Below are 23,006 nucleotides of genomic sequence, written 5' to 3' on the forward strand. Positions count from 1 at the left end.
ACACAAAATCTACAGTGACACTCCCCAAGGAATTTTTAGGGCTTTCCTTAAGCGCCAGGGGCAAAACGTGGAGGTCAAGAAATAGCTGTGGTTTTCAAGCTTCCAGCTCTTAGCGGGTGTTAAGCAAGAAACAAGTAGCCCATCTCAGCAGAACACCCTCTGTCCCAGCCACGCATTTCTCTTAAAGAAGAAGCTCAAGATATTTAAAATTCTTATTTGGCTAAAAACCCAAAGGAACTAACTACCCACTCATTCATCCCAAGGGAAAAGCACAGCGCCACTTACACGGCGTGAGGCTCCTTGAACCGGCCCACTTGCTGGATGTGGTACATGAGGTCACCACCGTTCACATACTCCATCACGAAGTACAGGCGATCCTGGGAGGAGACAGCAAAGAGCAAAGTCAGCCTTCTGGAGTTTCTTGGGCCCCGGATGGAGAGCAGGTAATAGCTGAGATTTATGATCCAAACCCCCAGGACTCGACGACAGGCCAGGTGCCTTGAGTCCCCAAATGGAGTATTTGTGCCATTGAAAGTACACAAGTGAACACAGGGAGAACGTGAAATTTTTTTTAAATCTTTTTGTTTATTTGGCTGTGCTGGTCTTTAGTTGTGGCATGCAAACTCTTAGAGGCAGCATGTGGGATCTAGTTCCCCAGTCAGGGATCGAACCCAGGCCCCTCGAATTAAGAGCACAGAGTCTTAGCCACTGGACCACCAGAAAAGTCTCTGAAATTAAAGAAAAAAAGAATAACACTGGGCTTCCCTGGTGATTCAGTGGCAAAGAATCCGCTTGCCAGTGCAGGAGATACAAGTTCGATTCCTGATCCATGAAGATCCCACATGCCGCAGAGCAACCCAGCCCATGCACCACAACTACCAAGCCTGTGCTCTACCGCCCTGGAGCTGCAACAAGAGAGGCCACCGCAATGAGGAGCTCACACACCGCAACTAGAGAGTAGCCCCCACTCACCACAACTAGGGAAAAGCCCGTGCAGCAGTGAAGACCCAGCACAGTAAAAAAAAATAAATAATTAGGAAAAAATTAATAACGCTAAATTTACTCTCGTTTGTCCTGGAAAATACAATCAGCACATCAGCCTTGTGACTTAATGGCCATCATTTCAGAGAAAGCTAATTTTAATAAAGGGTGAAGACTACTAAGTGAATAATCGTACAACAGGTAACAGGCAGCCGTGGGAGCCAGCCTCCATGAGGCGCCTCCAGTGATTTTCACTGCCCGATGTTCACTTCCTGGTGTCGTCCCTTCCCTCTACGAACTGGACTGACTTCTGTAACCAACAGGATACTGTAAAAATCCTGTGTGTGGCTTCCAGACTGGTCATGTTGTGAAATATGTGTTTGGGTTTTATTTATATGTTGAGGTGGTTGGGTTGCCAATTTAAAAGAAGGATTTACTGTCAAAAGTCATGAAGCTATTGTGCGGGGCTGTTAGACCAGGAGCAGAGTTAGTAGAGAAGTGGTGTGGAGGGCAAAGGGTCCCTATGAAATCAATACAGGATTTCAAGTTTCTCTCCACCATTTGTTAGCTGTGTAACTGCTGTTACTTAACCTCTCAAATCTCCAGCTTTCTCTCTGCCTGTAAAGTGGACATGATTCACCTGTCCTATAGAGTAGGTACATATATAAAGCGTTCAAACATGAGGAGAAGGGGGTGACAGAGGTTGAGATGGTCAGATGGCATCATCAATTCAATGGACATGAGTTTGAACAAACTCCAGAAGGTAGTAAAGGACAGGGAAACCTGGAGTGCTGCAGTCTATGGGGCTGCAAAGAGTCAGATGCGATTGAGCAACTGAACAACATCATGATGGCCATACAGCAAAGGTTTCAGATCAGATCAGATCAGTCACTCAGTCGTGTCCGACTCTTTGCGACCCCATGAACCGCAGCACGCCAGGACTCCCTGTCCATCACCAACTCCCGGAGTTCACTGAGACTCATGTCCATCGAGTCAGTGATAAGGTTGCTCAAACTACTGCACAATTGCACTCATCTCACATGCTAGTAAAGTAATGCTCAAAATTCTCCAAGCCAGGCTTCAGCAATATGTGAACCGTGAACTTCCTGATGTTCAAGCTGGTTTTAGAAAAGGCAGAGGCACCAGAGATCAAATTGCCAACATCCGCTGGATCATGGAAAAAGCAAGAGAGTTCCAGAAAAACATCTATTTCTGCTTTATTGACTATGCCAAAGCCTTTGACTGTGTGGATCATAATAAACTGTGGAAAATTCTGAAAGAGATGGGAATACCAGACCACCTGATTTGCCTCTTGAGAAATTTGTATGCAGGTCAGGAAGCAACAGTTAGAACTGGACATGGAACAACAGACTGGTTCCAAATAGGAAAAGGAGTGCGTCAAGGCTGTATATTGTCACCCTGTTTATTTAACTTATATGCAGAGTACATCATGAGAAATGCTGGACTGGAAGAAACACAAGCTGAATCAAGATTGCCAAGAGAAATATCAATAACCTCAGATATGCAGATGACACCACCCTTACGGCAGAAAGTGAAGAGGAACTCAAAAGCCTCTTGATGAAAGTGAAAGTGGAGAGCGAAAAAGTTGGCTTAAAGCTCAACATTTAGAAAACGAAGATCATGGCATCCAGTCCCATCACTTCATGGCAAATAGATGGGGAAACAGTGGAAACAGTGTCAGACTTTATTTTTCTGGGCTCCAAAATCACTGCAGATGGTGACTGCAGCCATGAAATTAAAAGACGCTTACTCCTTGGAAGGAAAGTTATGACCAACCTAGATAGCATATTGAAAAGCAGAGACATTACTTTGCCAACAAAAGTTCATCTAGTCAAGGCTATGGTTTTTCCTGTGGTCATGTATGGATGTGAGAGTTGGACTGTGAAGAAGGCTGAGCGCCGAAGAATTGATGCTTTTGAACTGTGGTGTTGGAGAAGACTCTTGAGAGTCCCTTGGACTGCAAGGAGATCCAACCAGTCCATTCTGAAGGAGATCAGCCCTGGGATTTCTTTGGAAGGAATGATGCTAAAGCTGAAATTCCAGTACTTTGGCCACCTCATGCGAAGAGTTGACTCATTGGAAAAGACTCTGATGCTGGGAGGGATTGGGGGCAGGAGGAGAAGGGGACAACAGAGGATGAGATGGCTGGATGGCATCACCGACTCGATGGACGTGAGTCTGAGTGAACTCTGGGAGTTGGTGATGGACAGGGAGGCCTGGCATGCTGCGATTCATGGGGTTGCAAACAGTCGGACACGACTGAGCGACTGATCTGATCTGATCTGACCATTAAAAAAAAAAAATCTTCCTTACAGTGCACAGAATTTTGTCTTATACATAACAGTCATATGTGCATTTGTCAAATGTATACTGAGTGTACAATAATTAGAATAACAACCATTCAATAAAGCTACCACCTTGTGAGCATTTGCTATATGACAAAGCGCTTTATATATTTTATCTCTTTTATCTCCCTAAACAATTCAGTGTGACAAGGACTACCATTTCTGGCAGGATTTGAACCTGGGCAGGTTGGTTTCCGAGTCTAAACCTGTAACCTCTTATTATACAGCTTCCTCTGTAAGGTTCTCACCCAGACATTGCATGGATGTGTGGGTGTGTCCTCCCATCTGGGAGCTCTCTGTCCAGGGGAGAAGGGAGGGGATATAGAAATCCAGCCATGTGTCAAAAAAGCTGGCAGACCACAAGGGAGGGGTGCGGGCTAATCAATTATTTTTGAACTATCGTAGGACTTTCTCACCCTGACGCTACTTCACCCTCTCAACATCTCTAATGAGAGACAGAATTATCACTTCTGTTCTCAGTGTCCAAGGCATATGAGATTTGCAAAAAGGTCACTTACAAGTTAGTGGCAGAGTGGAGACAGTCAGCCAGAAAGGCCAACACCCAGCCCCTGGTTCTTAGGGGGGGTTTTTTTTTTTGATAGAAAACAAGCCTAAAAATAGCATCTGTCTTTGCTACATGTTGAAGAGAACCAAAACACTTGCTTTTAAAAATTATTTTTAAAACTAGCAGATGGCATCGGCCACAGAGAGAGAAGTAAGTGAGGGAGAGATTTCAGGAGCTTGCTTTCTGCTTGGAAGAACTCCACTTGCCCCCCGCCTCCCAAACTCATTAGTTAGAATCCCAAAATCAGGGAGAGAACTCCAGGGTGGATGGATAATGCCACGTTCTGTGGTCTGTTTCTACCTCGAGCTGTATGTGGGGCCACCCTGAGATCTGTTGTCTCTGAACTGTATCGAGTGCGGTGTTGGCACACCAGCGCTTCAGCTATTAAACGTTACGGCTGGCATCTTGCTGTCCTTTCATTTTCCGAGCAAATACTTAATGATGCCCACTCTATGCCAGGCTCTCCTACTGCCAGAAATGCTGCTGTGAATGATCCGCGGTGCCCGACAGTAAGGATTCCCCAGGCAAGTAGGGAGACCAGATAAATTTCCAAATAGCAACGTTTCCTAAAATGGGGAGGGAGATAATTTTAGGTGGGCTATGGATGCATATGGTTTTACCTTTATAGTTCTGTGTTTATTTTGATGCGTACTGTGAAAAAAATATCACTAGCACTTGAAGCCCTTGACTTTACAGCTACTGATGTGGAGAGCCGACGCACTGGAAAAGGCCCTGATGCTGGGAAAGACTGAGGGCAGAAGGAGAAGGGAGCGACAGAGGATGAGGTGGTTGGATGACTTCATTAACTCAATGGACATGAGTTTGAGCAAACTCCAAGAGATGGTGAAGGACAGGGAGGCCTGTGGTGTGCAGTCTATGGGGTCGCAAAGAGTCAGACATGACTCAGCAACCGAACAACATCAACAACACTTCTGGCAAGGGAGCGTAGAGTGCATGGAGTTATAAAGGAGGAGAGTCAAGCAAGGCAGGGTGGGGCCAGCCACCCAAACTTCAGTCTTCTCACTTTAAGATCTTTACCGAGTATATCATCTAACTCATTTACTAAAATTTACTTATTTTAAAATATTTTTTCATTAACTTGCCTTTTTTTTTCACTTAAACACAGTTACTTAAAAATTTTAGAACTTCATATCAAATTCACAAATGGAGAGTCACTGTTTCCTCTGTAAAAAAAATAAATGCCTACCTGGACTCTGTTGACTCTACACTATAACCAGTCTGCTTTTGATACATCAATCCCTTAAATGCCTTATTTTAGAAACAAATGTCCCTGTACCACCAAGTTCATCTCCCACTCCAGAGCAAGGAAGATTAGTTTTGGAAAACACTGCCAAGGGCAACCTAGAGCCCATCTTGAGCAGGGAAGTGAACTTTTTAGAACTTTAACTGAACATTTATTTTTGTAAGTCACAGTATCAGGAGTTAAAGGAACAAAATTGATAAGATGCGGGTCTTGCCTTCAGAAATTTCAGAATCTTGGTTAAGACAAATACATGACTAACTCAAGCCATCATCTCAAGTAGGATGTGTTCAGAGAAACTGCACAACAGGTAGAGAGAGTGAGCTCTGGGGACTTCAGCTCATGAAATGGCCTTCAACCAACACCTCCAATTCTAGCATAATTATTCCCCCCCATAGATAAGTTTGCTCAGTTATGTGATCCAATGAGCTGTAGCCCACCAGGATCCTCTGTCCCTGGAATCCTCCAGGCAAGAAAACCAGAATTGGTAGCCATTCCCTTCTTCAGGGGATCTGCCCAACTCAGGGATCGAACCTGGGTATCCTGCATTGCAGGCAGATTCTTTAACCATCTGAGCCACCTGGGAAGCCCATTCCCTCCCCCCCCCCCCATAATGCCCTAAAATTTGACTTTGTTCTCCTACTGTTTCTATAAAATTATTCCAAGGTTTTAAAGATCTTTCTCCTAGTCACGTGCAGTGGGTTTGGATCAGGACCTATCTGCTGGCCTCTCCTACGTGGACATTAGAAAGTATGTACTGAGTCTGGACTCCAAGTCCAGCTTGGCTCCTGCTATTTGCTCTGTTTTCCAAAGAGGACTTGTCACAGCTCAAAACATCAACTCTCACTGCTCTAGGTTGATGAATCTTGACTTCAGTTTCTACCCTCTCCCTTTCTCCTGAGCTCCAGTCAGCTCCAGCTGGCTACAGGACGTTTCTACGTGGGTGTTCCACCGTCAACTCCAATTAAAGGCTCTGAAAGGCAAGCTCACCATCTTTCCCCTCAAACTAGCCAGTCTGCTCAACTTTCAAAGTGTTCCTCCCTAATTGTCCTCGTTATTGTGGTGATTCTTCATTTACACACTGCCCTTGTCCCTGAAGCGTGAAACGACTTCAGTTAATTTTAAATTTCCTTTCCCCATGACCTCTCATGTTCAATCAGTAAATAAATTAAATATCTGTCTGTCACTGCCGCGTGCAAAATGGTTGGGTAGCATTTCTCAAATTTGGCGTGTGAGTATGAGGATGACGACTGGGGACTTCCCTGGTGGTCCACGCTCCCAATGCAGGGGGCCTGGTGGGGAAACTAGATACCACATGCCATAACTCAGACCCAGGGCAGCCAAATAAAAAATAAAATCATGGCTGGACTGCACGTGCAGAGTTCACCAGGGGGGTCATGGAAAGGGCAGGGCATTTAAAGAGATAATCACTGTTCCTCTAAGTCAGCTGAAAGTGGGATGTGACATGATGCCCATGTAACTGCCAGGAGGACACCTGCCACTTTTCATAAGGTACCCCAGACAGAGAAAGTCAGCAACGTGAGCAACTCTAAGTGGGTACCCTCTCTAAGGTGAGTTGCAGTAAATGTTAATCTATTTAATGATCTTTAGTGATTTTCCAAGCTGGTCAGTGAATCAATCTTGTCTGTAAACTGTTCTCTTACTGTAGAGATCCATCTGTTTCTCTCAAGAAGCTCTGCAGTTAAGGGCTCTAGCTGTGGCATGAGCTTGTCTTGAGTGCAAGGCCTAGAGATCCTGCTTACTCTGAGATCTTGCATTAGTTACTTAAACTTCCTCTGCCTCCTTGAAGGGACAGGAACAGCTTCTCCTCCAAACCGAGTTTGCAAAGATGTAACAGATGATGCACACGGAGTCCATGCAAACTGGTGGAGCCTCATTCATAAGAGGGTGTGACACCTTATTTCCTCTGTATTCTGTAGCCTAAGAATCACTATCATAATCATGCAATCTGATGCTCCTCTAACTGTATTTTCAGCTTTCTAAGCTTTGCCCTTCCCCATAGAAAGCAAAGTTCTCAAGTTCAGTTCAGTCGCTCAGTTGTGTCTGACTCTTTGCGACCCCATGGACTGGGGCTAGGGCCATCTCTCTTCTTCCTTGAAATTCTATGGACCTTTGATTACAGAATTAATACACAAAGGTCACCATCAAGAGGGTAGAGAAGCAGGCTGTGTCCACTCCTACCCACCCCAGCTCTGTATGCCTGGGTTGCGTTTCTGGGTCCTTTCTTGCACTCAAGATTCTTGGATGGCTTTAGCTGCCTAAGGCCCAGACACCTATCTCTCCGGCTTCCTCTCCTTGGAGACACTGAACACCCTATTTGTACTGTTAGCAGCAGGTTATGTCCTGCTCCAACCCAATCGATCTCCTTGGCCTCAAGATACTGTCTTCCACCTGACAAGAGCACCAATTATTCGTTCCCTGTAGATACAGCTCCTTCTTAAAGTTTCCTACTGAACTAGTAGTCAATTACTAGGTGATTGGACTAGGAATAAAGCAACTGACCTATGCTGAACCAATCAGATTCTCTTTCCTGAGTTTGAATTGGAATGTGGGAATTTGGTGGATAGGCAAACAGGGGCTACTGAAGCGATGTTACCATGATAACGGAAAAACAAAGAAAGCACGGAGAAAGAAACAGATTTAGTCTAGAAAGCCTTGAAGTTCTAGATTTTCATGAGGCTCAGGTACTGCCTTTCGGTCGTTTCTTTCCAATATTTTCTTTTTTAACAGCTAATTTGAAGGAAGGGTATTCTATTTCCTGCAACTCAACCATAGAGACTACTGCCAAGAGCTTCCTACGGCAACACCCTTACATTTAACCATATCCTTGGATACCACTGCCAACCCAAACTTGACCCCGAATTACAAGGACCCCTTAGACACTCTCCGTGCTCAATGGACATATCATCAGGGGCCAGCTCTACAAGCAGAATCATCCCCTTCCCTGTCCCTTTTTGCATTCTGGGTTGACGTCCCTCTCCCAGCATGCCTTGCAACTGAGTTCTTGCTGGGCCACGACAGCAAATTTGGGGAGGAAGTAACTTCTGTCCTTCAATGACTCATGAAATCTAATTCTATTTAAAAAAAAAAAAAGAAGTGCATATGTTCAATTGAAAAGAAAACATTTAAAATAGATGTTTTGCTAAGGAGACTCAACTGCCTGTGCCCACTGGCAGTTGGGAAATTGCATGAATGTGCCGGGCTGACAACTGTCCCTGGGAAACACTGCAAAAAGACTGGAGGAAATGCAATCCTTTTGTGCCTAGGCAGCCAGGTGCCCCTACAGCACAGCTTAAAGGGGTAACCTCATTTATTATTTGTTCTGCACTTTGTATATCATCTCTTTTAATCTTCACTTCTTATGTCACCTTAAAGATGATGAAACCAATATTCAGATCTGTTAAGTGAATTCCTGGAGGTCACACAGCCAGGAATCTCAGACCTAGATTTATTTGACTGAGAAGCTCCTACTTATCCCTTTGTACTTCTAGAAAAATTGGCCTAAACCCCATTCTCCTAAGACCAGTTCCTCTAATGAGCAATTCACTAAAAATTCAACCCCCTTCTGATGGCTTTTGCATCTGTGTATTAATGCTGAAGCTGAAGCTCCAATACTGTGGCCACCTGATCCAAAGAGCCAACTCACTGGAAAAGACCCTGATGCTGGGAAAGACTGAAGGCAGGACGAGAAGGGGAAGACAGAGGATGAGATGGTGGGATGGCATCGCTAACTCAATGGACAAGAGTTTGAGCAAGCTCCAGGAGATGGTGAAGGATAGGGAAGCCTGGCATGCTATAGTCCATGGGATTGCAAAGATTTGGACATGACTTAGCAATTGAACAACAATTTCAGTATTAACTTTTGCCACCTTGTGGTACATTCAACACTTTTAAGGTATTTTATCACAGACTCTCCTGAAATAATATAAATTCAAAATGAAGACAATTACCCACAGGCCCCTCCCTAAATCAAATAAATGTTTTGGTTTGTCTATATCTCTGATTCTTTTCCATGTGCAAATCCAATTTTAACACATTTAGAACAATCTCTTAAATAGAATTTGATATCTTACATCTTCTGTTAAATTGAGCCATGCATATTTTTCAAGGATTTAAAAAATCCAGTTGTCTAAGAATATTTCTGATGTAACTTTGCTTTTCTAAACAAGTTTTTTGAAATTAAATTTGCATCCTTTTAAGGATGACAAAAACTGTTTCATACATTGGTAGGGAGTCTTTTTCCCTTTTATCTATTCTGACCACCATCAAGATTCTTTTTCTTTTATTAAGAAGCTTTTATCTTCCAAATTCTAAGTCTGTAGCAAGAAAAACATATCAAGTCTGCAGCACGCTATACTAGATCTGTCATTTTTTTTTAAAGGTAGCTGATTCATAAAGGAATTCTGGGTCACAAGATACAAAATGACACTCCATTCGGGCTACACTGGCCTGGTCTCTGCTCCTCAAACACGCCAAGCATGTCCCTGCCTGGAGCGTTTACACTCATTCTTCCTGCTGTCTAGAACACTTTGCCCTGAGATATCCACATGCCTCGCTCCCTCATTTGCTCTGGTCTCTGCTCAAATGTCATCCCTATCAGAAACACCGACTCTGATCATCCAATCAAAAATAGCATCTCTGTCTTCATCCATCATCTCTTGCCCCCTTATTTTTTGTTATTATTGTTTATTATCTGTCTCCCCCACTCAGATGTAAATTCCAAAGGAACGGGGGACTTTTATCTCTTCTGTTCATGGATGCATCCTCCCAGTGGTGCAGCTGGGTCCTGACACATTTATGTCAACAAATAAATACTTGTTGACAGAATCAATAAGCATTAGTACCGTCTGCAGACTGGCAGTAATGATCTGACTTCCAGGGCCGCTGGCTTTAGGGATATTGTCTACTCCAGCTCAGGCTCCACCTCCAGAGCACCAATCTGGGATCAGGGGAGATGTAATTCCAGAAGGTGATGACAACCACTTTCCTGGGCTTTCCTGCTCACCTGAGCTGGGCTAATAGTCCTCTGTCTCATCTTTATGCACGGCTCCCTAAATCTGAAAATCACTCCGACCATAAAGTCTTTCCAATCATCATAATATCCTTGTGAGACAAGTGGGTGATGCTTTCTTAGTGAAATGAACACCTGAAGGGGCATTAGGTCACCTGCCACTTACCCATAGTGTCAAAAATCAAAGTGTTAGTCACTCAGTCATGTCCGACTCTCTGTGACCCCATGGATGGAAGCCCAGGCTCCTCTGTCTATGGAAGAATACTAGAGTGGGTTGTATTCCCTTCTCCAGGGGATCTTCCCTACCCAGGGGTCAAACCCAGGTCTTCTGCATTGCAGGCAGATTCTTTACCATCTGAGCCACCACGGAAACTAATGTCACTTACAGTGTAACCTGAGCCATTGCAAATTTCTGAGGGTTGGCTTCCTTTGAGGAAGCGTGAACAGTAGTATATGCTTATGGTGTCTTTGTTAAAATCAGACATGATCATGACAGTGAAGATAATTTATAAGCTAGAAAAAGGAATCTGGATGTAAGACAGAAGCAAGCTAGCAAGGCTTCGAGGTTGAGGGTTCTAGAGTCTTACAGAGCAAATCCCAGCCCCCCGTCCCCTTTTCACAGACAAGGGCACTGTGGATGACAACTGGGAATTGCCATTCCCCCGCTCCCACATGGCATTGCTCAAGTTACTTCTCAGAATACCAGCACCTCTCTACACTGGGGGCAGTTCCAGGGCTCACCCAGGGTGGTGTCGGAGGATAAAATGAGAGGTTATCTGTAGAGTGTTGAGTACAGAGTATGGCACTCACTGAACACTAACGCCAGCTGCCGCTTTTTATTGTTTTTGTCTGTTAGGGCCATTTTGGTAGCAACTCAACATAATCTATTAGAAAAAACTTGGGTTCTGGGTTCAGCAGTGCTGTGTCGAGGGCAAACTACTCTCCATGTCCCAGATCATCAATCCTTTCATTTTCAAGGTGGGATGTCAGATAAAACCTTTCACTGCAAGATTCTTTGTGAGGCTGGAATGAAGCAGAGTATTCACTGGCCCACATGATGGCAGATGCTCAGATGGAGAGTCAGGTCCACTCCAGGGAGCGGGGGTGGAAAGTGGAGGGATGCAGCAGGGGTGATATTTTACGGAGCAGGTGAGGGATGTGATCGGGCCCCAGCTAGAGCCCAGAGACAGGCTGGCTGCTGGCAGTTCCGCCCCAGGCGAGTCAGATGAAGTGGGAATCGGGGAACATGCACTCAGAAACCTCACCGGGTAGTGATGAAGTGTAAAGCCCCTTGGAGCCTGGGTGCCTGGCTTCCAATCCTGGCCCTGAAATGTACGAGCTATTATGTATGGCTTCAATGCCCTCGTCTGTGAGATGGGGGTGATGCTGGGACCCATCCAGGGGCCATCATCCATGTGGCTTAAGATGGCTGGACCTGTGTCTCATGTATTGTAGGCATTATTCTTGTTGTTTAGTCTCTAGGTCAAGTCCAACATTTCTGCGACCCCATAGACTGTAGCCTACCAAGCTCCTCTGCCCAGGGGATTTCCCAAGCAAGAATACTGGAGTGGGTTGCCATTTCCTTCTCCAGAGCATCTTCCCAGCCCAGGGATCAAACCCGAGTCTCCTGCTTGGCAGGCAGATTTTTTTTTTTTTTTTTTTTTTTTTTTTTTTACCACTGAGCCACCAGGGAAGCCCTACTGCATTATCAAATCTCTGAAATAACTTATATGCAGAGTACATCATGAGAAATGCTGGGTTGGAAGAAGCACAAGCTGGAATCAAGATTGCTGGGAGAAATATCAGTAACCTCAGATATGCTGACGACACCACCCTTATGGCAGAAAGTGAAGAGGAACTAAAAAGCCTCTTGATGAAAGTGAAAGAGGAGAGTGAAAAAGTTGGCTTAAAGCTCAACATTCAGAAAACGAAGATCATGGCATCTGGTCCCATCACTTCATGGGAATTAGATGGGGAAACAGTGGAGACAGTGTCAGACTTTATTTTTTGGGGCTCCAAAATCACTGCAGATGGTGATTGCAGCCATGAAATTATAAGGCACTTACTCCTTGGAAGGAAAGTTATGACCAACCTAGATAGCATATTAAAGAGCAAAGACATTACTTTGCCAACAAAGGTCCATCTAGTCAAGGCTATGGTTTTTCCAGTAGTCATGTATGGATGTGAGAGTTGGACTGTGAAGAAAGCTGAGAGCCGAAGAAATGATGCTTTTGAACTGTGGTGTTAGAGAAGACTCTTGAGAGTCCCTTGAACTGCAAAGAGATCCAACCAGTCCATTCTAAAGGAGATCAGTCCTGGGTGTTCTTTGGAAGGAATGATGCTAAAGCTGAAACTCCAGTACTTTGGCCACCTCATGCGAAGAGTTGACTCACTGGAAAAGACCCTGATGCTGGGAGGGATTGAGGGCAGGAGGAGAAGGGGACGACAGAGAATGAGATGGCTGGATGGCATCACCGACTCGATGGATGTGGGTTTGGGTGAACTCCAGGAGCTGGTGACGGACAGGGAGGCCTGGCATGCTGCAGTTCATGGGGTCACAAAGAGTCGGACACAACTGAGCAACTGAACTGAACTGAACTGAACTGAAACTTAAAATACAAGTGCTTAGCCAAAGGAAAAAATAAACAAAAACATTTCAATGGGGGCCTTTCACTCAACAAACATCTGTTGAGTGATGTGGTGTTGGATGTGAGATAGGAGAAGTCTTGGCTTTCCTCTCAGCTGACCCTGCTCAGCCCCCAAGGGCCTCACACTCAGCTGGCAGGAAGTGCATCTCCCTGAGCCAGACATAACTCTGCTACTTAAAGTTAAGTACTTTTGTTTGTTTTGTTTTTTAAAATTTTGGCTACCACACAAGGCATGTGAGAAGTTACATTTTTTTTCCTGCAAATACAGATGGGATAACAAATTCATCTGATCCTCACCAACCAGAAAGCAACCAGTTCCATCCCCAGCCTTGCTGGATGGGGTCAGTCTTCAAGAGGAGGCCTTTCTCCCCACACAAGACTCGAATCCACTCAATTCTCTTGGCTGTTAATCTCTCTTCCCTGGCAGGTGACGGCTTGTGGATGTCATGGAGGGGACCCAAGATGTTGTGCTGTTTCCATGCATGCCCAGGCCCTACTCCCCAGTTCCAGAAAGCATACTGAAATTCAAGACTCAACGTTAAAAGAAGAGCCTCAAATCCACTCTATCATGTTTAAAACAGTAAATTACAAATGAAGATACTTTACTTAATGAGTATTAACAACCAACGACCAATTTCCCCCAATCTCAACACATCCAACTGAAATTGAAAACTTTTGCTCCAAGATAGCCCAGACTCTTCCTTGAGAACAAGGTATCCTTCTTAGTCTATTTACCACTGAAACTGTCCTTCATCTGGTGATCTCTACGAGTCAATTTAGGAACTGCCAATGGAAAAAAGAGAAGATGTGGGAATGAGTGAATCTAGAGGTCTAAGGGTCTAGTCGTGACTTGATACCTCCAGGCTTTCACTCCCCAAGGTAACATTAGAGATTTGGACTTGTAAGATGTATGTCCTTCTCCATCTCTGCCAAGTCTCATGTGATGTGAATTGTTGCTCACTTAACATTTTTCTTTACAAAAACTCTATTAGGCAAACTTTAGTCACCTTTGGGGCATAACAGTGAACCAATTCATGAAAACTGTCAAGTAACAGAAAAGCCTCATCTATCTATCCTGATTTCTAGATGAACTGTATTACCAGGGAACAAAGAAACAGGTGAGGGAAGTCTCTCTTTATAAAAGCATCCAACTAGTAAAGAAAAAGAAATGATAGAATTAGGAAATCACCACCTCACAGTCCTTTATGAATTCATGGACCCAGACACAGAGCATCTCTGGTTGCCAACATACAAAAAGAGGGGCAACTGGACATTATGTGCCTTTGGATTAAAAAAAAAACAAAAAACCAGCCACCTGGTCTTAGCAAAGGGATCAAAGTTGAGTCTGGCCAAGCCTCTAGGCTCAGATACCAATTTTCAAAAAACAGGGAAATGGCATTGAAACATGTAAAATATCATGTATGAAACGAGTTGCCAGTCCAGGTTCGATGCACGATACTGGATGCTTGGGGCTGGTGCACTGGGACGACCCAGAGGGATGGTGTGGGGAGGGAGGAGGGAGGAGGGTTCAGGATGGGGAGCACATGTATACCTGTGGCGGATTCGTTTTGATGTTTGGCAAAACTAATACAATTATGTAAAATTTAAAAATAAAATAAAATTAAAAAAAAAATAGGGGACAGAGGTAACAGATATGCCGGCCCTCAGACAGCAATCAGAAAAATTCAGACTGTGAAAATGTTATGGGTCAGACAGCCCAGGCTCTTTAGCAAGTAAAAGACAGGATGGAAGGAATGGAGAAGGAAATCATTATATTAAAGACACAGCAAATTTCTACCAAGGGGAAAGAGTAAACTATCTTATCAAGGGATGATAAAACATAAGTGATAAAACTATAGGGACAGGCAAAGAAGTCAAGCTACCATTTGGGGGGAGATGGAGATTGGGACACAGAGAAACTTCTAGAGTGGCTGCCAAAGTTCTTTCTTGACCTGGATGGTGGTATAAGGAGCTTAACTCTATAAAAACTCATTATTAAAACACGAATTGTGTGTGGTTTCTTTATATTTGTCTTATAATATCTCAAAATTTAAAAATTGAAAGACTTTATAGTGCTGTCTTAAATGAAAGAAATCCGTAAAAAATATATAAAATAAAAGCAAAACAATGACTTAGAAACTGCTATTTAGGGACTTCCCTGGTGGTCCAGTGGCTATGACTCCATCCTCCCAAAGCAGGGAGTCCAGGTTCGATCCCTGGTCAGGGAACTAGATCCCAGATGCCATAATTAAGAGTTCCATGCTGCAACTAAAGATCCCGCATGCCACAATAAAGACCCAGCACAGCCTAAATAAATATTTTAAAAGGAAACTGTATACCTATGGCTGATTCATGTTGGTGTATGGCAGAAACAAACACAATATTGTAAAGTAATTATTCCCCAATTAAAAACAAGTAAGTAAAAGAAACTGCTATTTGTCAAAGCTCAGAACCTGAAGCCTGGTCCTCTCTCTCTCTGTTAAAAAGGCAAATGTTAGAAAGATGTTAATGGCCATGCTAGCACCAAATAGACGGAGAAGGTAATGGCACCCCACTCCAGTACTCTTGCCAGGAAAATCCCATGGACGGAGGAGCCTGGAAGGCTGCAGTCCATGCGGTCACTGAGGGTTGGACACAACTGAGCGACCTCATTTTCACTTTTCACTTTCATGCATTGGAGAAGGAAATGGCAACCCACTCCAGTGTTCTTGCCTGGAGAATCCCAGGGACGGGAGAGCTTGGTGGGCTGCCATCTATGGGGTCGCACAGAGTCAGACACGACTGAAGGGACTTAGCAGCAGCAGAAGCACCACATAGAAACATCCTCCTCAAGGCACTCAGAAGAATGTACAGTGAACTAAAAAGAACACAATTTAAAATCCGTGCAGCACCCAAAATCACCCTTCAAACTGCCCAGCACCATACTGCATGGTGGTACATGCTCCACACGCTGGCAAACACAACTTCCGCTCTCTGCCGGCAACAGAGTGAAAATCTTCTTACAGCCCACTGTCACCAGCAGACCCTGACAAGAGGCTGGGGGGTCAAAGCCTCCGAAAGAAATACTGCACACATTTTCCTAGAATGTTCCCTCTCTCTTGACCTGTGGCAGGGAGATTGGGATTCGGGGCAAGGGCCCCAGCAGAAAAAACCATCCCTTCACCCAAAATGCAGATGCCCCTGTGGCATCAAGGAACAACCTAGGGACTCCTTGACTTCTCCAGATTCTGCTACCACAGCAGCTTTACATTGTTTGGTAATATCCCCGTGTCTGTCACCTTTGCTTTAAGAAGAGAAAACAGGACCTAGCTTCTCAAAAAGAGGACCTAGCTTCCTCAGCTCTATAGCTCAGTACCAGTCCAGGCCAAGGCCAATGTTAAATGTCTGTGAAGTAGATAACCAACATTTATGAGTGTTTGGGGGCTTCCCAGGTGGTGCAATAGTAAAGAATCTGCCTGCCAATGTAGGAGACATGGTTTGATCCCTAGGTCAGGAAGATCCCCTGGAGTAGGAGATAGCAACTCACTCCAGTATTCTTGCCTGGGAAATCCCATGAACAGAGGAGCCTGGTGGGCTACAGTCCATGGGGTCGCAAAAGAATCGGACACGACTGAGCAGCTGAGCAGAACGCAAGAGTGTTTACCAGGTAACAAGCACCGTGTTAAGCACGTCTCATGTGTAATCTCATTTCCTCCTCATAGCAACCTTGGATGCAGCTACTATTATCCCTTAACATATGAAGAGACTGAGGCCCAGCGGGGTTGCATGATTTTCTCAAGGCCACTCAGCCAGAAAATGACAAAGCTGAGATGTGAACCCAGGTCCCTCTGACCCCAATATGCATCAAGAAACTCTCACAACAAGGAAGGAGCCGGGTTCTGACTCTGCCCCTCTTCCCACAGGTAGTTTTACAACTAGGGTACAGCTTGTACTGAGAAAACCCATCCCAAACCCAGTTCCAGGTCTTTCTAGGCTGGCGGGGGACTTAGTCGAACTTAGCAGAGCACAGGACTTGGGGATGCTGGAGGAGAAAAGAAACTTTAAAGCACACACAACTTACAATAGCATCCCATTGCACACAGGAGTTGGGTTCTAAAATCAGAACGGAGGGTGCAAACTGGAGCAAGTCAAAATAATCTTGAATGTGCCCTTAAAGCATCTTTAAGACTCTAGGCCTTTGCCCTGAGAAGCTTCCAAAGCAAGAATTAACTCTTATCTCTTTGCATTTGGGCTCTGCCCTGCCTTCCCTCCCCTACTCCCACCGCCTCCACACACACAGTGTCTGGTACCTGGGAAAGGCTCACAGATGAGGCAGATGGCTGAGAAAGCTAGGTCCTATTTCGGAGAAGGTCGTGCTCTTAAAGCAAAGGAGACAGACAGGGGGAGAGTTACCAGTCAATGCAATGGGGGCTGTGACAGCAGAGCCCGGTGAGCTGAATGGGGCTCCAGATCGTGGTCTGATGGCCACAACGGGATGGAGAGCCAGGTCTAGTGTGCACAGGGGGAAGGAAAGAGGTTGTTCGAAGGATGTCTCTCATTCTCACAGATGAAAGTAGAATCACAGTGAATAGCAGATAGTACACAGATTTCTTCTTCTTCTTAGAAACCTGGCTCTGAGCTCACCAGCCCCCACCCAGGCTGTGCCCCCTGCCCCGGGAGTCCTATGAAGGCCATGCAACCTGCAACGTGGAATCACGCATTTATCTGAAGGATCCGGAGGCCCGACCCTGACCCTGTAGGGGCACCCGTGAGGACCTCTGCCCTCATCCCCACCTGTAACTGCTGCTAGAACATCTCAGATTGTGGGACTGAAAGTCCTGAGTTCCTGTCCCCAAGTCACCTCTTGCTGCCAGAGGAGGGCCCTGCTCAGTTGGTTATAAAACCAATTGCCTGAGTTCCTTTATCTTTGTTGAAACAGCATCTGCCTCAAGGGAGAGCGCTTCTCAGTGGCAACCTCAGAAAAATGCTCCACAGCCATCCACGGGCCTGACAGCTTTCTGTCTCCAGGATGGGAAGGGCCCGGGTGCCTCTATGGGGTGGCCACTGCTAGAACTGGTCTGGCCAAAGCCTAGAAGCCTGGAGGTGGAGGGGTCCGGCCCCCAGGTAGTTACCATGGTCTGGAAGCAGGAATGCAGCTGGGTCAGGAAGGGCGGCTTCCCGGGCAGGGCCAGCACCCTCTTCTCCACCATCGTGCATTCCACGTCATCATCTTGGATGACCACATCCTTTTTCAGGATCTTCACGGCATACAGCTCATCTGTGCCTTTTCGCTCTGAGAGCATGACCTGCAAGACAGTGGGCATGTCAGTGAAAAGGGGCCCCCAGTGAAGCCACTGGTGGCTGAGGGTCATTCAGATCCGTTCCAAGCTCTTTCAACACGCCCTCAGTGGATGCTGATATGATACACAAAGTTTCCCACGGACCTTGAACCTTGAATGGCTGAACTCAATCGAAAAGAGGGTGATTCCAAGACAGAGACAGACTCACCGACATAGAATACAAATTTATGGTTACCAAAGGGGAAAGCGGGGATGGTAGTGGGGGTGGTAGGAGGATAAATTATGGAGAAGGCAATGGCACCCCACTCCAGTACTCTTGCCTGGAAAATCCCATGGACGGAGGAGCCTGGTGGGCTGCAGTCCATGGGGTCGCGAGGAGTCGGACACGACTGAGCAACTTCACTTTCACTTTTCACTTTCACGCATTGGAGAAGGAAATGGCAACCCACTCCATGTTCTTGCCTGGAGAATCCCAGGGACGGGGGAGCCTGGTGGGCTGCTGTCTATGGGGTCGCACAGAGTCGGACACGACTGAAGTGACTTAGCAGCAGCAGGATAAATTAGGAGCTTGGGATTAACAGAGACACACTACTATATATAAAATTGGTGAAGAAAAGAGGGCTTCCCAGGGGGCTCCGTGGTAAAGAATTTGCCCATCAAGCAGGAGACTCAGGTTCGATTCCTGGGTCAGGACTATCTCCTGGAAAAGGAAATGGCAACCCACTCCAGTATTCTTGCCTGGGAAATCCCTTGGACAGAGGAGCCTGGCAGGCTATAGTCCATGGGGTCGCAAAAGAGTCAGACACAACTTAGCGACTAAACAACAACATCAAAACAACAAGGATCTACTGTACAGCACAGGGAACTATATTCAGCATCTTGTATTAATAATAACCTCTAATGGAAAAGGAATCTAAAAAAGGAATATAGATAATACAGCTGAATCACTCTGCTGTACACCTGAAACTAACACAACACTGTAAATTAACTATCCTTCAATCTTTTAAAAGAAAAAATTTAAAAATAGAAGACAGTTGCAAGAGTGATGAGCATGTATCAAGATATCCCTCTGGGATACGTATCAATGCCCAGTCAAATATAAACCCCATGAGGGCAAATATCTTTGCCTGTTTTGTTTCTTTGGTGTACCCCCACGAGCCTGGAATAGTGCCTGGCACACAGCAGACGTTCAAGAAGTATTTGTTGAAGGGAGAAATGATTGAATTCCTGATAAAACTGAACTGGGGGCAATGGTTCTCTTATTCTTTCAGCTATTTAATATTTACTAAGAGCCTGCTAAGCATGGAGAAACACCATTAGATGAGCAGGCACGTTTCCTGATGCTGCATTCCAGGGAGGAAGGAGGACTTTGGACATTAATTACAGGGATGATTAATGTAATATTTTAACATCCCCTCCTGTGTCCTGGGGCTTCCTTCCACACAGCCGTGGTCACAATCAGAGCATGTTAATCAGCGTGGCTCGTGACACATCATTATTTTCACTGGTTGTGACTATGCCAGAGGGAAGAGTGACCCACAGGTACCGTTCTCAAGAAGCCTCTTAGAAGAATGAGGCAGGACCATGTTGTTCAAGACCTAACCTGGTCTGGGGGCTTCTGAGAAGGCTTCCTGAAGGAAGAGGCAATCAGATCCAAGTAAGTACACACAGCACACACTGGGTCAGATATTTTGCAGGCAATAATATCAATTGTCACATTATTTTGAGTACCATGTGCCAGACAATGAGTGGTTCTCATTTATTATTTCTCATTCACTTTGCCTAAGACTCTGGGAAGTCAGTACCATTAAGAACTGCACTTCATAGGGAAGAGGCAACATAGGGGTGGCCGATTAAGACGTACAGACTGTTAGGTATAAAATAAGCTACAAGGGTATATTACACAACACAGGAAATACTGCCAATATTTTATAGTAACCATAAATGGAGTTTAACCTTTAAAACTTGTGAATCACTACAATGTATGCCTGCAACTTATATAATATTGTATATCAACTATGCTTCAATAATAAACAAATACAAGTTTTAACTTAATGAATTAAAAAGAAAAGAGCTCTATCTCATAGGTGGCTCATGGAAGGTAAGTGACCTGTGACACCAAAAATTCAGTTAGGGACAGAGCCAGGATTTGAACCCAGTCTACCTGAACTAGAAGAAATGGAGTAGCCATCATGGTCAACAAAAGAGTCCTAAATGCAGTACTTAGATGCAATCTCAAAAATGACAGAATGATCTCTGTTTGTTTCCAAGGCAAGCCACTCAATATCACAGTAATCCAAGTCTATGCTCTGACCAATAATGCTGAAGAAGCTGAAGCTGAATGGTTCTATGAAGATCTACAAGACCTTCTAGAATTAACACTCAAAAAATATGTCCTTTTCATTATAGGGGACTGGAATGCAAAAGTAGGAAGTCAAGAAATACCTGGAGTAACAGGCAAATTTGGCCATGGAGTACAGAATGAAGCAGGGCAAAGGCTAATAGAGTTTTGCCAAGAGAACACACTGGTCATAGCAAACACCCTCTTCCAACAATACAAGAGAAGACTCTACACATGGACATCACCAGACGGTCAATATGAAAATCAGATTGATTATATTCTTTGCAGCCAAAGATGGAGAACCTCTATATAGTCAGCAAAAACAAGACTAGGAGCTGACTGTATCTCAGAACATGAGCTCCTCATTGCCAAATTCAGACTTAAATTGAAGAAAGTAGAGAAAGCCACTAGACCATTCAGGTATGACCTAAATCAAATTCCTTACAACTATACAGTGGAAGTGAGAAACAGATTTGAGGGATTAGATTGGATAGACAGAGTGCCTGAAGAACTATGGATGAAAGTTCATGACATTGTACAGGAGACAGAGATCAAGACCATCCCCAAGAAAAAGAAGTGCAAAAAGGCAAAATGTTTGTCTGAGGAGGTCTTAAAAACAGCTATGAAAAGAAGAGAAGTGAAAGGCAAAGGAGAAAAGGAAAGATACACCCATTTGAACTCAGAGTTCCAAAGAATAGCAAGGAGAGATAAAAAAGCCTTCCTCAGTGACCAGTGCAAAGAAATAAAGGAAAATAACAGAAGGGGAAAGACTAGAGATCTCTTCAAGAAAATTAGAGATACCAAGGGAATATTTCATGCAAAGATTGGCACAATAAAGGGCAGAAATGGCATGGACCTAACAGAAGCAGAAGATATTAAGAAGAGATAGCAAGAATACACAGAGGAACTATACAAAAAAGACCTTCATGACCCAGATAATCACGATGGTGTGATCACTCACCTAGAGCCAGACATCCTAGAATGTGAAGTCAAGTGGGCCTTAGGAAGCATCACTACGAACAAAGCTAGTGGAGGTGATGGAATTCCAGTTAAGCTATTTCAAATCCTAAAAGATGATGTTGTGAAAGTGCTGCACTCAATATGCCAGCGAATTTGGGAAACTCAGCAGTGGCCACAGGACTGGAAAAGGTCAGTTTTCATTCCAATCCCAAAGAAAGGCAATGCCAAAGAATGCTCAAACTACCACACAACTGCACTCATCTCACACACTAGTAAAGTAATGCTCAAAATTCTCCAAGCCAGGCTTCAGCAATACGTGAACCGAGAACATCCAGATGTTCAAGCTGGATTTAGAAAAGGCAGAGGTACCAGAGATCAAATTGTCAACACTTGTTGGATCATAGAGAGTTCCAGAAAAGCATCTACTTCTGCTTTATTGACTATGCCAAAGCCTTTGACTGTGTGGACCACAGCAAACTGAGAAAAATTCTTCAAGAGATGGGAAGAGCAGACCACCTGACCCGCCTCCTGAGAAATCTGTATGCAGATCAAGAAGCAACAATTAGAAATGGACATGAAACAACAGACTGGTTCCAAATCAGGAAAGCAGTATTGTCACTCCGCTTATTTAACTTCTATGCAGAGTACATCATGAGAAATGCTGGGCTGGAGGAAGCACAAGCTGGAATCAAGATTGCTGGGAGAAATATCAATAACCTCAGATATGCAGATGACACCACGCTTATGGCAGAAAGCAAAGAAGAACTAAAGAGACTCTTGATGAAAGTGAAAGAGGAGAGTGAAAAAGTTGGCTTAAAACTCAACATTCAGAAAACTAAGATCATGGCATCTGGTCCCATCACTTCATGGCAAATAGATGGGGAAATAGTGGAAACAGTGACAGACTTTATTTTTTTGGGCTCCAAAATCACTGCAGATGGTAACTGCAGCCATGAAATTAAAAGACACTTGCTCCTTGGAAGAAAAGTTATGACCAACCTAGACAGCTTATAAAAAGCAGAGACATTACTTTGCCAACAAAGGTCTGTCTAGTCAAAGCTATGGTTTTTCTGGTGGTCATGTAAGGATGTGAGAGTTGGACTATAAAGAAAGCTGAGCACCAAAGAATTGATGCTTTTGAACTGTGGTGTTGGAGAAGACCCTTGAGAGTCCCTTGGAGAGCAAGGAGATCCAACCAGTCCATCCTAAAGGAAATCAGTCCTGAATATTTATTGGAAGGACTGATGCTGAGGCTGAAACTCCAATACTTTGGCCACCTGATGCAAAGAACTGACTCATTCGAAAAGACCCTGATGCTGGGAAAGATTGAAGGCAGGAGGAGAAAGGAATGACACAGGATGAGATGGTTGGATGCCATCCACTCAATGGATGTGAGTTTGAGTAAACTCCGGCAGTTGGTGATAGACAGGGATGCCTGGTGTGCTGTGGTCCTTTGGGTGGCAAAGAGTCAGACACGACTGAGCAACTGAACTGAACTGAACTAAACCTGACCTCAAGGTCTCTGCCTTTATATGCTCCACTTGTCAGAGCTCCAGAAGAATCCTCCAGGAGT

General features: G+C 44.7%; 1 protein-coding gene across 3 annotated transcripts in view; it reads right to left on the reverse strand.

Annotated features, from left to right (window-relative positions):
• Positions 1-23,006, reverse strand: part of PRKCB (protein kinase C beta) — a 378,634-nt gene that overhangs the window by 46,521 nt on the left and 309,107 nt on the right. For all 3 annotated transcript variants that reach the window (XM_006071162.4, XM_006071161.4, XM_044936131.2), the window contains 2 exons: positions 17,965-18,138; positions 286-377 (listed from right to left, as the gene is read on the reverse strand). In XM_006071162.4, coding sequence (XP_006071224.1) covers positions 286-377; positions 17,965-18,138 — 266 coding nt within the window. The remainder of the gene's footprint in view (positions 1-285; positions 378-17,964; positions 18,139-23,006) is intronic.

The sequence above is a fragment of the Bubalus bubalis genome, chromosome 24, assembly GCF_019923935.1.
Source record: "Bubalus bubalis isolate 160015118507 breed Murrah chromosome 24, NDDB_SH_1, whole genome shotgun sequence".
Classification (NCBI taxonomy): domain Eukaryota; kingdom Metazoa; phylum Chordata; class Mammalia; order Artiodactyla; family Bovidae; genus Bubalus; species Bubalus bubalis.